This window comes from Pleurodeles waltl, chromosome 6, assembly GCF_031143425.1.
Source record: "Pleurodeles waltl isolate 20211129_DDA chromosome 6, aPleWal1.hap1.20221129, whole genome shotgun sequence".
Taxonomy (NCBI): Eukaryota; Metazoa; Chordata; class Amphibia; order Caudata; family Salamandridae; genus Pleurodeles; species Pleurodeles waltl.
In genome coordinates, this window is record NC_090445.1 from 739648257 (window position 1) to 739666286 (window position 18030).

At 45.7% G+C, this 18030-nt stretch overlaps 1 protein-coding gene across 2 annotated transcripts in view; it reads left to right on the plus strand.

The window, feature by feature from the left end:
- HSPA12A (heat shock protein family A (Hsp70) member 12A) overlaps positions 1-18030 on the plus strand; it is a 365561-nt gene that overhangs the window by 182040 nt on the left and 165491 nt on the right. For both annotated transcript variants that reach the window (XM_069239265.1, XM_069239266.1), the window contains exon 4: positions 11731-11917. In XM_069239265.1, the coding sequence (XP_069095366.1) occupies positions 11731-11917 (187 nt within the window). The remainder of the gene's footprint in view (positions 1-11730; positions 11918-18030) is intronic.

Genomic DNA, 18030 nt, shown 5'->3' on the forward strand with positions numbered 1-18030 from the left:
ATTCGCCCCTCTCTCATCCAAAACAATCTTCACCACTCCAAAACAATCTGCCACACTCCAATTCAAAACAATCTGCCCCACTCCAATCCAAAACAATGTGCCCCACTTCCTTCCAGAACAATATGCCCTTCTGCCATTTACCTCTCTCCAATCTGCCTCACTCCAATCCAAAACAATCTACCCCACTCCAATCTAAAATAGTCTGCCCACTGCAATGTGCTGCATTCCGAAACAATCTGCCCCACTCCAGTCTGCACCACTTTTATCCAAAACAATCTGCCCCATACCCATCTGCCCCTCTCCAATTCAAAACAATCTGTCCCACTCAAATCTGCCCCACTCAATTCTGCCTCACCCCATTTCAAAACAATATGCCCCACTCCAATCCACCCCATCTTCAAATCCACCTAAATACAATCTGCCCACTCCAGTCCAAAACAATCTGCCCCAATCCAGTCTAGCCACTCCAATCCAAAGCAATCTGTCCTACTCCAATCCGCCTCTCTCCAGTCTGCCCCATTCCAATCCAAACCAATCTGCCCAACTCCAATCCAAATCAATCTGTCCCACTCAAGTCCACACCAATCTGCCCCACTCCAATCCAAACCAATCTGCCCCACTTCATTCCAAAAAACTCTGCCCACTTAGATCCATTTCAATCTACCAGTCTGCCCCTTTTAATTAAAAACTACCAGCCCCATTCCAACCTGCACCACTCCACTCTGTCCTACTCCAATACCAAGCAACTCACTCCAATCCAAAACAATCTGCCTCACTCCAACTCACCTCACCTCAACCCAATCCAATCCACCCCACTGAAACCCAATTCACCCCACTCCAATCCACTACAATGCACCCCACTTCAGTGCAGTCCACCCCACACCAATCCAGTCCACCCCTCTAATCTAATCCTCCCAAATCCTTTCCAGTCCAATCTACCCGACTCCAGTCCAATATACCTCATCCCAATCCAGTCCATACCACTGTAATTCAATCCACCCTAATCCACTCCAGTCCAATCCACCCCCTCCAGTCCAATCCATCCCACTCCAGTCCATCCTGCCCCACTCCTGTCCATTCCACCCAACTCCAATCCATCCCACCATAATCCAGCCCACCCCAATCCAACCCACCCTACTCCAGTCTAACCCACTCCAATCCAACCCACCTCACTCCAGGCCACCCCACTCAATTCCATCCCACCCCACTCAAACCCACCCTACTCCTATCCAGTCCACCTCACTCCAATCCAATCCACTCAGTCCATCCCACTCCAATGCAATCCACATGAATCTACCCTACTCCAGTCCAATCCACCTTAATCTACCCCACTTAAATCCAGTCCACCCCTCTCCAATCAATCCACCACACACCAATCCAATTTAACCCACGCCAGTTAATTCTACCCCTCTTCTGTCCACCACAATCCACTCCAATCCACCCCACCCCAACCAAATCCATCCCACCCCAGTTCAGTGCACCCCACCCCTATCCAATCCATTACACCACACTCAATCCAATATCCCCTCTAATCCACCCGACCCTAATCCACCCAACCCTAATCCACCCAATCCCCCTCACTCCAATCCACCCCACTACACACCACCCAATAGATACACCCCAGTCTGATCTACCCCAATCCAGTCCACCCCATTCCAGCCCACCCCACTCCAATTCACCCCACCCACCCCAATCCAGTCCAATCTACCTCACCTCAGTGGAGTCCACCTTAGTCCAATCCACCCCACCCAAATCCAACTGACCCCAATCCAGTCTACCCCACTCCAATCCAGTACATCCCACTCCACCCCATTTCACTCCAATCCACCCCACTTCAATCCACCCACTCCAGTCCACCCCACTGTACCTTAATCTAGCCCACCCCATCCCAGTTCAGACCACTGCACTTCAATCCAATCAAGCCAGATCTATTCCACTCCAATTCACCCCACTCCACTCCAATCCACCCCACTCCAATCCACCCCTCCCCAGTCTAACCCACCCTAGTCCAATCCACCACACCCCATCCCAGTTCAGCCCACCACACTCCATTCCAATCCATTCAGCTCACTGCACTCCAATCCACCCACCTCAATGCAATCCATCCCACTCCAATTCACCCACACCCCACCCCATTTCAATCTGAACCACTCTAGTCCAGTCCAGTCCACCCCACTCCAATCCACCCCACCCCATTCCAAACTACCCCACTCACTCCAATCTGCCACACTGTACTCCAGTCCATCCACTCTATTCCAATCAACCCCACTCCAATCCATCCAGCCTTCTGCACTCCAGTCCTTCCAGACCACCTCACTCCAATCCAGTCCATCCAGTCCACCCCACACTAATCCACTCCAATCCACCCCACTCCAATCCTTTCCAGTCCAATCCACCCCACTCCAGTCCAGTGACTCCAAACCACCTCACCCCAATCCATCCCACTCGAGTCCAATCTAATCCACCACCTACCCACCCCAGCCATATCACTCAAATCCAAACCACCCACCTCAATTCAATCCAAGTCACCCCACTTGAATCTTCCCAATCCCATCACCTTATCCCATTTCAATCCACCCAACATCAATCCACCCCACTCAATCCACTCCACTCATCCCAAGCCAATCCACCTTACTCTACTCCAATCCAGTCGGCCCACTATCTCAATCCTCTCCAACCACTTCACCCTATTCCACTATACTTGACTCTTTGACACTGTGCTACTGAACTTTTCTCTCCTCTACTCAACTCTACAACACTCTATTCCTCCTACTCCACTTTACATTCCAACAAATCCATTGTACAACACTCTACTCCCCCACTCCACTCTGACACTCCACACCACTACCTTTTAGCAATGCTCAACAGCAGCCACACTGGTGTACAACATGGCAAAACATGTTGCCAAAGCCAGTAGCTCTTGTTTAGGCGAGGCCTTTTGGCTTTGCCAATGCGGTGTTTCCTATTTTTGTGAGACGGGATTCTTCTTTTGCACAAAGTGCACCTTCGCCATAGAGGTAGGCCTCTTCAGTGACAGGGCTTTTATGCACCGTCCTATCCTCCATTTAGTGCTTCACCACAGCTCTCAATGCCAATGGATCCTGCTTGAGCCATGTGGTTTCTTACAGTGGCAAATCCTTGTCCCGGCTTCTTCTTTGTAATTCCTACGCTGCCTGCTCCCTGGAGTTTTTTGACAGGCCACTAATCAGCACTGATATGCATCATTGGTGCTCAGTGTGAATAGTGCCACCCCATCTGTACTTAATCAGTGGTTTGAGTCACTTTAACACTAGAAATTATGCAACAACTGAGCCATCACAAATGTGAATACGTTCAAATAATATCTGTAAACATTTTAAAGTGGTAATTATATTGCCTTGCTCTCCGACTATTACATTTTGTGCGGCTCAAGTAACATAATAAACGAAAGCAGTCGCAATCGTAGGCATCCTATCTTTTCTCTGAAAAACGGCTTATTACATTTCGGTGAATCATGTATAAACAGAACCATTCCCAATTGTGTACATCCAATATGTGCTGTGTGAACCACCACTAGCGATGGGCGTCTGTATAAAGTAAAATGCATGTGTCCACCGGCAAAACGCTCTCGGTTTAGTTCTTCTCTCCTTTCTATTGCTCTTACTATCCTTCCTGGGAAATGAGAAGGGAGCAGCCCTCATAAACGAAGTTCAGTGTAATATCAGACAAAACGTGCTGCAAAACCATTCATTTCTACTTACACATTTAGCATTGGCAAAGCCTACAGGCTTGACTTTGCCATTGTCTTTTATCCATGTTATACAGCAGCGTGGCTGCGCAGCATGGCTAAAAGTAAAGTCAGAAAAAGAAATCTGAACGCGTCATATCACTTTTCCCTAACTTTACTTTTAGCCATGCTGCATAGCCACGCTGTTGGCAACATGGCTGGAAGCGATTGCCGAAGCCAATAGACTTTGCCAGTGCTTGTTTTACACCTCGGACTGAGAGGGAAGTGAGTTCACGGCCGAGCTGCACCTTTTGTATATAACATCTCTCTCTTTTAAATATAAAAAGATACTTCAGCTGAGAAATTATATGAAACCAATGCGAAACTACCCTGTGTTGAACTTTGGAAGAGCACTTTACACTGCAAATGAATATATAATTTGTGCTGCCTGTATATTTTATTTAAGTGGTAATGGCATTCTGCTATTATGATAATTGCAACTCACCCCATTTAACATCTTTTATTTCTGAAACTGGCACATTGTTGATACAGTGTCGCTGCTGGGATGGAACAGTTTGCCATAATGAAAGGGTTTTGCCTCCCCTTAAACCTAGTTGCACTAAGTGTCTAGGTGTGCCAGGTCACATGCTTGGGTGTGCCAGCGTACTTGGCTTGCTCTGTGTACCAGCCGGTGTGGTAGAGTATTGAGGGGGGTTTGAATGGGCAACATGGGAGGGTGTGAGGAAACGTCAACGGGACAATAAAAAAAGTGATATGGTGGGGCCAGCGCTGGTTGCATTATAGTATTTTGTTTTCTTATGGTGGGCGGGGTGGGGCAACAGGAGGGTGGAGATGGAGGAAAAGAAGCAACACAGAAGCTAAGGGTGGTGGGTTGGCGGGTAATAAGCAAAACGGACAAAGGTCAGGTCAAAAGCAGAAGAAGACATGCTCATTGTCTTTTCATTTTTAGTTCAATTTACAGTTCAACAGTTTGCATCATTTTCGTTTCTGGTCTAATTTTCTTTTAGAGAGTTTTAGCTTAGATATATACTGAGAAGGATTGCTAAAAGGAAGGCAGTTGCTGTAAGTGGGGGAAGTGAAGTTGTGGCCTCACAGTCAGAAGCAATAGACATGATGCTCTGGGAATTCGTATACTAGGGTGTGTGTCTTTTTTAATGACAATGTTGATTGGCATTTGAATGAAAGGGCTATTCAAAGCAGAGGCTGTTTTCATGAGATCAATAATAACTACTAACTACTAACTACTACTAATATCTTAAGAAATTATTGACCGGATTTACACCAGATCACAAAAAGCACAATCTGCGGACCAAGATCTAGCTTCCTACCAAATTTAGTGTAATTTCATTGAGCACTTTTTGCAGTAGCGCTTCGTAATGATGTCTAAGGAAAATGCATGGGGATTTTACATTTGGGAGCCCCTTTTTAATTACCCGCTGCTTAATGAATCACTACAACACTGTCCATAAACAAACTAGGAAAAAAAAACACTTTTTAAAAAAGATCTGTGGAGGTTCATTAAATGGTGCCAAAGTTATTAGCAACACAAAAAGGCATTTCCAATGGAAATGCTGACCTAACTATGTATATGTGTGTTTGGAACCCAGTGGCGCTTGCCACTGTGTAGTTACACTTAAGTCAGCACTTCTCAAGTATCTATAACTCGTACTCTAAAGTAACTGTAACTTGCACCCCTCACCATGCACTGCTTTTACCCCGCATATTAAATCACTCATGACATATTCATTGACTACATTCATAATCATCCCTAATCATATCTGAAATGCCATCATGGTTTATAATAATGTGCATGGCGGGGGCGCAAGTTATAGTTACTTCAGGGTACGAGTTAGAGTTACTTGAGATAACTAAAACTGATGAAGTTCAATGGTTTTGTTAGTTTAAAATGGTATGTTTTACTTGCCATTTTCACCTAACCATAACATCCCTTTAACCACTGAATTTTCAGTGAACTTCTAACGTTTTTTTCATGTAAAATTAAAGATTTTTACAATTCCGTACCTCTAACGTCACTTCATTGAAAAATTGTGTGTATGAATCTCTTTTAGGAAAGGAAACGAATTACATACATTTTAAAACCAAACGCTGTGAATAAGCAGAAGTATTAATGCACACAGATTCACCTTGTCCTCTGGTTTTGATTTCATCTGTAAAAGAGTAGTCGATGTGGTTCTTCTTTTTAATTACTGTGGCTTGATTGAAGTATTTCCTGTGCTTCCCTTTGGTAATCTGTTTGTAATATTGTGTTTTTGACATTCTTAAACCGTTCTGGAGTACGGAGGCCCCTTGACAAGTGAGGGCTCTGGGCAACTTTCCACTTCCAATGCCTTAAACCGGCTTTGCGGACATCTGTGCCCCTGTCCGATGTGCCGGTGGACACAGGCTTCCCGGCATGCGCAGCGGCTGTGTCTAAAGTGGCAGGACCCTCAGGGGCACTGTTTGAAGTCTATTTTCTTGAGAGCTTCCGAACAGCTCCTAGAGATGTGACGAAAGAGGTTGTGGGGGCATTGGTTTATTTTTGTCCCAAATGTTCCCGTGGAGAGACAAAAGTAGCTCCTGCAGCACCTTTTGTTAAAACAAACTGCTATTGGATGCTGAGGCAGGAGCTAAGTAGCTTCCGGTTCCTGGGTTCCTTGACAATGCCAATAACAAGTGTTTCACGCTGTGAACGTAAGCAGGGATTTGGAATCACTCACTGTGAAAGACAAAAACAGGGACCAGTGGAAAAGACGATGTGTGTACCTCTAGCTCCCAGGGTCTGTGGTAACCAGGATGTTCTGGGCCGTTGCTAGGCCCCTGTCAACGTGTTCATGAAAATTACTCAGAAAAGCAAAGCGCTCTCTGCACCTCGGACGAAAAAACAACTGAAGTATTAGAACACAACAGTAAAGCAGAGGTTCTAAAAATATGCAAGGAGGCGTGAATGAGGCAAAGTCAGGCACCTGAGAGGACTGCAAGTAGGGCACCTGTCATAGGTGGAGTAGTGAAAGTGCACCCCATTTACAGCCACACTCTGAGTGGCTAAGTCTCCTGTAGCCGATTTGAGGTCAAGATGCCCAGTACCTTCCAGCCATCTTTGATTGGAGATGTGTGAGTTCAACATTCCACTCCAAAGACCGTAGTCACAAAACAGGAGCTCCAAAAGTGGTCTGTAATAGAGGAGTACGAGTGTGTAGAAGAGGCTCGTGGACAGTGCTAGATTGACTGCACTGAGGTTGACTTCATCTCAGAATTAGCAGCACACAGTACAGGCTACACACATTTGCCTTCAACTCAACAATGATTGAATATTCATTAAGGGTTCTTTGAGAAATGTATACTTCACAAAAAAATGCACTCAAGTCCAGAAGACATTCTGTCCAAGCAGAGATGCAGGATACTGATAAGTGGCTACTTGACCACAAAGCCAACAAGCATCACATGAAAAAGCGAGCAGATCTCTTGCTGCTAACAACTTTTATCGAAGAAGCCTTCTTTACCGTCTGCTCTTGTTTTTCGTTCATCTTCACTGTGCCTCATTATTAGAGTTGGTTGCACAAGTAACCAGTCTCCTCTACACCTCTTGCTTATGTGGAGCAGTGTTTGCCACATCATGTTTGAAGCATGTGTTTGAACCTCATGCACCTCTCCCAATACCTCTCATATAGATAACATACCCAACATAATTCCAACACTACTACCAGTGGCGGTTCCTCTGCTATGGCAGAGGAGCATCACCACCACCCCTGCCAGCAGCAGAAGCTGCAAACCTTTCACAACGAAAGGATAGTAAACTTATTATCCTTTTTCGTGAAAGGGGCAAGGCATTGGGGTGACAAGCAGAGAGGGGAGTGCACCATGCACTCCCCTCAGTACGCATGTATTTTTGGCCGACCGTCTCGGTCCCGCCAAACATAAATGCGCAGTAGGCTCTCTCCAGCCCAGCAACACAGTTGCCGGGCATGAGAGAGCCTGCACAGGCTCCCAGTCTGCCTGGGAGCCCAACACAGTTGCCGGGCTGCAGAGAGCTTGCACAGGCTCCCAGTCTGCCTGGGAGCGTCCTGGCTGGGCGCCCCCAGACAATTCTTACACTGCTTTGAGCAGCGTCAGGATTGGCCACACAGCAGGCTGGGAGCCTGTGCCTGCTGAGATGACGGCGCGGAGGTAAGCTTTTAAACATTTTTCATCTCCACCTCCACCCCCCCTCCATCTCTCTCGCCTGTAACTAGCGTGAGCCGCAACTGACTACATCCATGCACTCCAAAAGGGCATCTGGTACCCAAAGCAAACTGGAGTTCTTTCTGGCCTCCTCAGGTCTATTAACTGCTATTTAAATGCTAAACCTTGCAAATCAAAACAATCTAGCAAATGGACCAAATATGAAAGAGTACCTATCAGACGGCGGCTAGGCAAATGATAAATTGAGAAATCCACTAGAAGACAGTTCTAAACGTCTGCTGCATCTTGGGCTGGTCTTACATGTGACTGTGGGCCTTATTTTACAGTTCAACTCCATTTCACCGGAGCAGGTGAGGGATGTACTCCGCTGTTCTGGTAGAGTGCAGTCTGCTATGTATTGTTGTCGCTGTCTGACATGCACAGATTTCTCTGCTTTCAGAGGAGTTGACGCTATGGTGGCCCACGGAGGGCACTGTACTTGATCTTTATTTGTTCGGGTGCCTCCATGCGCCTGCACAGCAAGGTTTTTGATTTGCAAACACTAGCACCCAAAGTGAAGTTCGATTTGTAAAACAAAAACACAATGGTCATTAGATTCTGTGGGTTTAACGATCATTTCTGTGACTTCCTATTTGGGACCAGCAGGATTACGCAGGTAAAAATTACATCCGAGCGGCCGCTCTAAATACACGGTGGGTGACCTGAGATACTTTGAATGACGACCAGATGTCAGTCTAGCAGGCAGGCAAAGGTTGCCACTGGAAGAGCCACCAGAGGCTAAACCAGCAGAAATATGATGGGTTTCTTGGCACTAAATAGACCAGTTTACTAGGAGTAAAGCCCTAAATCTCCTTAAACTCCATTGGCCTTTTCCAGCCATCGGCTCCCTTTATTGATAACCACCAGATTTTATTGTTGTAAACAATCCACCTCTAGAAGCACTCCTGGGATTTTAACATGTGTAATAGCAGAAATGGAAACAACTGTCCTGTCACGAAGGAAGCCGAAAGGGGACAATATTTTATAACGTGAGAGAGAGTTCCGGATCTCGTGTACATAATCCGACCGGCAGAAGATGCTTATAAATACTGACATGCCTCTGAAATGAGCATCCCCAGATTTCCTTTTCTGATGCATCGGATATCTCCAGATCCTGTTTATAAACTCATGCTGCTTCGGCACAAAGATAGTCACAGTTCTAAGCTGCAGGGCACCGGGGGGAGCAGCTGCTTTGTGCTACACTCCTTGAATGAAAACATTAGATTGTTTGTATTGAAAGCATGCGGGCTCCTCCTGTTTCTGGCAGGGCTTCAAAGGGTCCTTGGGAGACAAAGTATTTTTCATGCCGTACTCGCAACATGAGTTCGTGTACTAGGACAGAGTGATAGCAGGAAGGCCAGGAGATAGCTCAGAGGGCTAGGTCACCAGCTGCAAGAGCTGTAACCCATTGACCCTTCCAATCCTAGCAAGGCGCGAGGCCAGCGTGATGTGTCAACGAAGCACATGCATCGTGATGATTATTAGAAAGTCAAGCTATAATGGCAGTTCACAAACGCTGTTTCGCTCATTTCCCACTTTTCGACATGTACACCTACTATAAGGTATAAATTACTTTCACTGTGAATCTGTACACGCTGCAGCCTCAGATTTTCAATAAAGAATATTTTTTTTTAAAAAGTGGTTGGTCACTTGAATGTTAAGTTTTATGATGTCATTCTTGTGGTATGAAAAGGTGTGATATCACTTTCAGGGGAGTAAAGCGAGCCCCTGTATTGCAGGGGGTACTCCAAACCCTGACAAAGCCCCCAACTCATTGGGGGGGGGGGCTCTTCAGCTCAAATCTAATATATGTAAGATTTGGTAAACTCAGGGGGCCCTCTTCATATTCTACATGGGGTGGGGGGTTCCTCACTTTGCAATGCACCACTGATCATTTCTGTCAACCCTCGTTTCAGAAAACTGAAATCCTGTACAGAGTTTTCACCCTTCAAATTCATAGGGCAGCAGAACATTCCTTGAGCAGCTCACCAGCTTTGTGCAACATGAGGAATTCCTCATTGCATTCATTCTTTGGCGCTATCTGCCACCACCCGTAGGATCAGGTAAGACATATCCATAGATTCCAGGGCTCATCGCCAAAAGAAGCCCAGTGCTGAGAAATTCCAGTTTGTGCCTTAGACATTCCATCTTCAATCAAATAGTGCAAAGGGATTCTTCTGCCTCCTACTACTGACAGCAAGTGGTCTCTTCGAAGACAGAGTTCTCACCTTATACCGGATGTGGACTTCACTGTCCAAGATGGATACCTGCAGGGCGAGATTGTGTGGGCAAGGACGGTTGCACTTTGTGGTATCGTCCTACTTGACAAGCTCAACATGACGGCTCAAGTAAATGCAGTGTGCACCTCCTGCTTCCACATCCTACGCATGCTGTGAGAGATCTTCAAATGTTTTCCTCAGAACATCAGACGGACCTTCACACAAGCACTTATCATTAGCAGGCTGGACTACAGCAACACTGTTTATGAGGAAAACCCCAATCCACTCCTACACAGACTCCAGACTATCTAGAATACTGCCGCAAGACTCGTACTCAACCACCAACATCACATCGCAAATCAGGAAGTTGCACTGGCTTCCCATTCACAAGCACAGACAATTCACATTTCTAACGCACACATAAAAAAACCCTACACAACGCTGGACTAGAATAGCCGAACAGCAGCATATAGTTTCACCAAGCCATCAGAAACCTACGCTCTGCCTCAGTCTCTCTCGCACACATTCCCTGCATCCGCAAACACGAAACCAGAGGTCGCTCATTCTCCTACATTGCATCCAGGACCTACAACAACTTCTCTCAACACATGAGCGCTTCCTCACTTCTTGAGTTCTGCAAGAATCTGAAGATTTGGCTCTTTGCACAAGCACCTCGGGAACCACAAACCAGCACACCTGCTCAAGAACCTGGATATTCTCTCAGGTGATTAGTGCGCTATACAAAGCAACATAACATAACCCAAAGAGGCCGGTGTAGTGTGCAAGGGCACAGATGGTGCGAGATGAATTTCATTCAGGGTGAGGGGAAGAAGCAAAGTTTCAGGAAGCATTGGCAACCAGGTACTTACACGGTGATGATTTATAGTAGAGCTTTTTTGGAGGTGATGACAGAAGGGGGAATCAGGGAGACTCTTCGGTATGGTCTGGTAAAGGGGCATTTACAATGTGATGAGGTTTTGCTTTCAGTCCTTTCTGAGGTGAGCTCTTTCCTGAAGTGTAATTAAGATTATTATGACTGTGACTGAATCGTCAAGACCATGGCTCAAAGGTACGGGAGCACAACAGCACTGCAAGAACATACTAATGGCCTTAGAGCACCATACAAGACACTGATGACGTAATATAACATTACGACTACGGTTGCCTTTGGCCTGAGCTTTTACTTATAATTTTATAATGTATAACTTGTCCACCACTCAAACCTGTAAAATATCTGTTGCCACCTCAACCTGCAAATTCTTGGTAACTAAATCTCTGATAACATAACTTAATGACTGCTGCTTCCTGAGGGTTTATCTGTAACATTTTAACTCATACCTTGTCTTCCACTTGTACCTTACGAATCTCTGTGGCCACCCAAAGTGTAAGTTCCTTAGCTGTACCTCTGGTTTTTGAGGTAGGGTGTTGAGTCTGCTATCTACCATCTTCTGCCTGAAGTGAAACAGAAGAAGAGTTTTAACTCTATCTTAGCTAAATGGATGGTTATTGCAAAATTATACATTCCCAAACTTCTCACCTTGGGCTTATATCTTGTTTGCTTTCTAGGCGGTGGGAAGGCGGAGATCCGGGAGTGTCCAACCAGAAGACTCCAACCACGATTCTCCTCACCCCAGATCGGAAGTTTCACAGCTTTGGATATGCAGCTCGCGACTTTTACCATGACCTAGACTCCAATGAGTGCAAACAGTGGCTGTACTTTGAGAAATTCAAGATGACGCTACATACCAGTCCAGTAAGGAGCCCATGTTGTGCTAAATAATACAGTTATTTAGGAGTCTGCCCAGGCAGTTCCAATAAACTCATATTTTTGGGTTAGTTTAAGACTAAAGGCAGACAAACCTGCAAAGGTTTCAGAAACAGTGCTTTCTCCCCAAACTGATTTTGTTTTCTCTTATTAAGTCACATGCCAGAAATCTACATGGACCATGTCTTGAGCATTAATTTTTTAGAAGCAATGGTCACAAAGGGGCATTTCCCACACATATTCCGTTCCAATTTATGTTCTCAAGATGCAAACTGAGTTCTGTGAATGACTGCTTGTAAAACTGATCCACATTTATTTCACATTATTTTTGCCTTTACACATAAAGAACGAATTGCTAGGGTTCGGTTACCTTACTTACACATGCACACGTAATTAATTCTGTTAATTAGGTACTTATTTAGTTAACATGTGCATTAACTTTTCATTGCTTCAAGAGTAATATATTTCATTACTTATGCGCACCTAACACATATTGTGGGCTGAGTATTTAGTTACAAATGAGGATGTAGCTCCCATTTCCTCCCGGGTACTTGTTTAAGCACATATGCAGATGTAGTGTAATTTTTTTTTAAATAGATATGCCTCAACCAATGAGTATGTTAGTCACAAATGGTGCAAGGCTCCTTACTTAGTTACAAATCTACATGTAAAATTAGCCAACAAAGATTTTCAGGGTACATTACACATGGATATATACCTCAGATCCTTACTAGGTACCAATTTAGTTACATAAACACCAGTGGCAATAATTGTTGTCCAAGAACTTCATTATTTACTCATTCATGGACAGTTAATTTGTTAATCACGAATGCACTTAGTTAAACATTCACTCATAATTCATGTTGACACTTTTATAGTTCAGCATGTACACATATAGCACAGTCTAATATGTGGGATTCTGTGATCCCTGCATAAACGTCAGTTTTTAACTTCTTTATAATCGGCGCCTGGTGACATACCCAGTCATCGATTATAAAGAAAAGATATCAGAACTCCACTATTATAAGTTATTACAGCCGAGTTCTCATGTCACAATGCCTGCTGCCAGCAGCCAGCAGATCACGGAGCACAATTGAAGCAGCTGTTTAAGGCGAGGAAACAGAACGTTACTATTCTTTCTTCTTCTTTCTTTTATTAGCTCACAATGATAAGCAGAGAGAATATGTTTACTTTTTGCACACCTTTAAATATGCAAAAGTTAGAATCTTTCTGCATGTTTCTACACATTCTGAGGTGCTACAGCTTTTTCTTTAAAAAACAGTACTTGTATTGAACTGTTTCCACTATCTGTTTGCAGCAAATATCTAACAGGTTTTTGATGTGTTAAATTTTGCACTAGAGGTTTTAGTCTTCATGCTTACAAACATGCTGACTCTTTTATACTAAAGAGCTACGTACTAAGGTTTTAAGTGTTTGTCGGAAAGGTAATGGTGTGGCCAGGTATTATATGGGATAAAGTACCCTCTGGGGTACATGATAAGAATATTGCTAGTCACCATGGAGTTCCATAACCTTAAAAAGGAACGTGGCCTTCAGCCTCGTTCCTCTATATAGTTATGGAACTCCTCGGTGACTTGCAATATCGTTATATTGTACGGAAGGCGGTGGTTTATTCCTTATATTTTCTGCATACCCATTTCATAACACATGCACCTGCAGATTTCCTCATTACTTTGGTATGTGTTAAGCTGCATATGTACCTGCTGTGATGGATTCATATAGGAAAGAGTAAAAGCTGAAATGTGAACTAAAACCTGCATATCTTTTTTTTTTTTTTTTTAAATATTTTTTATTGGCAATTAAACAGTACATCCGCCGGCATAAAATGGGTATTAATGTGAACAACTGCATAACAGGAGGTCTGTACAAACCCATCAAACACAAGCATTATGGCAGTGGTGTCTACGCGAAAGTGACAAAATACAATACAGGACAACCTGCCATATCAATGTGCCAATTTAACAGCGACATTCAGTCCAGTGTGATGTGCCCAAGAGGAGAGTAACAAAGTGAAAGGCAGCTGAAACAACAATGAACCATCTCTAACTTCTGTCTGGTGGACCAAGTGTATGTGATGTTTGTGTTCCACGTGTGGTGGGACGCTCGGATGGGGGAGGGAGGTAGAAGGGAAATGGAAGGGCCCGCATGGGCCATCCTCTAGGTCGAACCACCACTTGCGGGCATATTTGATTGTGTGTTCAGGTTCTCTGATCTCCGGGGCTAAAGTAACAACAGGATCGCTCCATCATGCCTGACAGACTAGGGTGCAGATGGGTGTAATTTGTCGAACACTTTTAGTACATAAATATCCCACAGTGTGGCAACTCCCTCAACCAGCCGTTGGTTGTGTGGTATGGTGTCCACCTTGGCCAGTGTCCATTTGTGTGTCACTTGCACCTGGCACTGCACTGCCCTGTGGACGGGTGTGTGTCTTTCTGGACCATAGCTAATAATCCCTTGAAGAAGACCAGTGTGTAGTCTACAATTTTTATATAGTATTTAATGCGTTTAGTGCGCTGTGTAGAGGTGGGGATCCGGGGACAACTGTACATCAACCACTGCTGAGATATGTTCCAGTATCTGTACCCATATTCGCGCCAACAGAGGGCACTCACATACCATGTGGATAAAAATGGCATCAAAGTAACCACATCAGGGGCAAATCAGTGGCATCCACGAAAACATTGCGTGCAACCATTGAGGTGTAAAAGTAAGTCTGATGCAGATAACTAACCTGCATAAATTTCAATTGCGCATTGTGCAACACACGTTTTACATGTGCCAATGTCATCCCCCATTTTTTAGTAGTGAGTATTATGCCTAAACTGTCATCCCATCTAGATTTGCCAAGCAGTAAAATTTGCGCTTGCAGCCTGTAGCGCAGCATAAATCGATGAAATCGCCCTACATCCAAGTCCGTGCATGAGCAAACACTGTAGGCCATGGTGTAGTCCTGGTTCATCACCCCTTGCCTCTTACGTGTCCCCTAGCCCTATTGTGAGTGCATTGTGAGTGGAATCATGCACCTCCAATAAGGATGTTGTGGCTGGTATGCTCCACAGTGGTATCTACGGCGCATAAGGGGTCTTGCCGCTTCAGGGTTGTAGGTATCTCTTCCACACTCGTTTGGTCAGGTGAACCAATCTGCCCGTCGTCTTAGTTGGACCTTGGGGCTTAAACAATCATTCCAATATACCCATGCCTCCCAGGTCTTCCTCTATCAATCTGCCCTTTGCCATCCTGTCACCCGCCGACCAACGCATAGGCCATTGAAGTTGTGCTGATGCGAAATAAAGTTCCAAATTGAGGATCCCCAGCCATCCTTCAAGAGCGGCCTCTGGAGCATACACTTGTTTCCAAGATGAGCCCCATATAAGACCCGACATCAGCCCTCTGAGGTCCCTAAAGAAGGACTTGTTGGGCATTACTGGTAGCGCCGGAAAAAAAAATACAAGAGGCGGGGAAGGATCCACATCTTGGGGACTGAGGCATGCCCCATGGGCGACAGGGGGAGACAAGTACAAAAGGTCATTGATTGTCATATTGATGTTTGAGCTCGTCCATGATTCCCATTCAGGAGATCCCTGTCCATATGATATATGTTCACCCTTAGGTAGCGGATGTTTCTGAAGCTCCAGGGCAGCCGGTCAAGCACTTACACCTCTTAGTTCTCGCGTTTCATACGCCGTAGTGGAAAAACACAGGATTTACCCCAGTTTACCCTGAGACCCAAAACTGCTCCAAAAAGGTCCAGCAGTTCATAAAGGGCAAGAAGTGCACATTTGTGATTCCTCAGGTACACCAACATGTTGTCAGCATACAAGGAAACATTATGCCATGTTGTACCCATCCGAATGCCCTATTCAGGGCCTCTAGTGCACAATTTGGTGGCCAGAAGTTCCATGGCTAGTTTAAAAATTATGGGTGAGAGAGAGCATCCTTGACGTGTCCCTCCCACAGTGTTGTGGGACACAGGTTCTGTCACCCAGTGTGTACCCGTGCACTTGGTTCCATATATAGCATCCTGATCCACCCAAGAAACTTAGGCCCATCCCTTTGACCTCCAGCACTCTGATCAATTAAGACCAACCAAGAGTGTTGAAGACCTTTTCGAAATCCCAGGAGACCACCCCTGGGAGATAGCCCCCCCCCCACATGGCACCCACGACGTGACACAGTTGCAGAATGTTATAGTGGGTCACTCGTTGGGGGATAAACCTGCACTGTTCAAAGTGGACTAATGTGCCAAGCACAGGTAATAGCCTGTTGGCAAGCACCTTGTTTAATATCCTATAATTAATGTTTAACATTGAGAGAGGTTTATAAGATCCCACTTCTAGGGGGTCCCTGCCAGGTTTGGGCACCGCCACTATGAGAGCCTCTCATAGAGACTCTGGCAGCAATCACCATTGATGGGCCTCCTCATAGACCTCCAACAATTGAATGGTGAGAGTTGCCCTAAATGTCGCATAAACTCAACAGGGAACCAGTCTTTGCTCTGGGTATTACCTGGCGCCATTTGATGGATCATTAGTTGAATCTCCTCTAATTGTAGGGGTTGTTCAAGGTCCAAGAGATGCAGCAGGGACAACATGGGAAGGGGCACTCCCTGCAGAAAATCCAGCATTTGCTCCGGGGAGGGCTCTGCTGGGGGGTGGTATAACCACTCATAGTACTGGACAAAAACTTAATTGATGTCTGATTGGGTGTTAACTATTTGACATGAGGAGTCGCATAGTGCACCAATCAGTGTTTTAGGGATCTCTGACGTCAGCAATCACGCAAGTGTACGGCTCGGTTTGTAGCCATCTCCATGTTGGTGGGCCATGGCAGCTTTATAGTCAATGTCTTTGTGCCAGTTTGCCTCCCCGCTATACCGGTGGCGGAGTTCCGTCAGCCATGTTCAGGCCTCAGCCTCTGCCATGGCTCAATTCCTACACTCTTCATATGCGATTCCAGGTCAGTCACTATACCGGTAAGTGTCGACCTCGCCCTGCACAAAGTACTTATACAGTATCCCCTCATTACTGCCTTCATGGCATCCCACTCTAGTCCCCGAGAGTCCACAGTTCCATCATTTTCCACAAAATATCACAATAAATGTGAACCAATGGCTTCCATGTGTGCTGCATCACACAATGTGTCCATCCTAAGTTTACAATGTGGAATTGTGGCCCTGATCCCACTCCATTTAAGCATTATCTTAAGTGGGCTGTGATCTGATAGAGTTCTGCCTAAATAATCAGAGCTGTGCACTAGGAGCCAGAAGTCTGAATTACAGAAAATGTAGTCCATCCTGGTGTGTACTTGATGGCCAGGTGCATAATAGGAGTACTCTGCATCCCTTGGATGTCCAAAGCTCCAAACGTCAATAAAGTGTGTCTCCCTATTCTTTTGCTAGAAGTGCATCATGAGTGCCCGGAAGTGGGGGCACGGAGAAGTCAAGGTCCTTGTCATGTATGCAGTTGAAATCCCCCCCTCCAGAACCCCGGGGCCTTAGATCGAACAGCATGGACAGTGCAGTGGTATTCACGAATTCACCCTGAAGCGTGTTAGGGGCATACATGGAAACCAATGACTGGGGGCGGCAATCCAATATTCCCTTTAGTAGTACGTAATAGCCCTCTGTCAATCACCAATCTGCTTTTCCTGAATAGTACACCTGCGGCCTGGCATGCACCGATCCATATGTTCAGTTCCATATGTCTGCCTGCTCCAGTGCCTGCTGATCTCTTCAAGCTCTGTTTTGGTGAGATGTGTCTCTTGAAGGCATGCAATGTGAATGTACCAGTGCCTGAGGTATGCATAGATTATGGGGGTCATTACGACCCTCGCGGCCGGCGGTAACACCGCCAACAGGCTGGCGGTGTTCTGCTAGCAATTATGACCGTGGCGCAATAGCCACGGCCATACTGCCGGCCCCTCCAACATACCGCCAGGCTTCTGCCTGGCGGTCATAATCCACAGGGCAGCGGTGCAAGCACTGCTGCCCTGGGGATTATGAGTCCCCGACCGCCAGCCTGGGCACGGCGGTAAACACTGCCATGGAACGGCTGGCGGTAAGGGGACTTGGGGTGCCC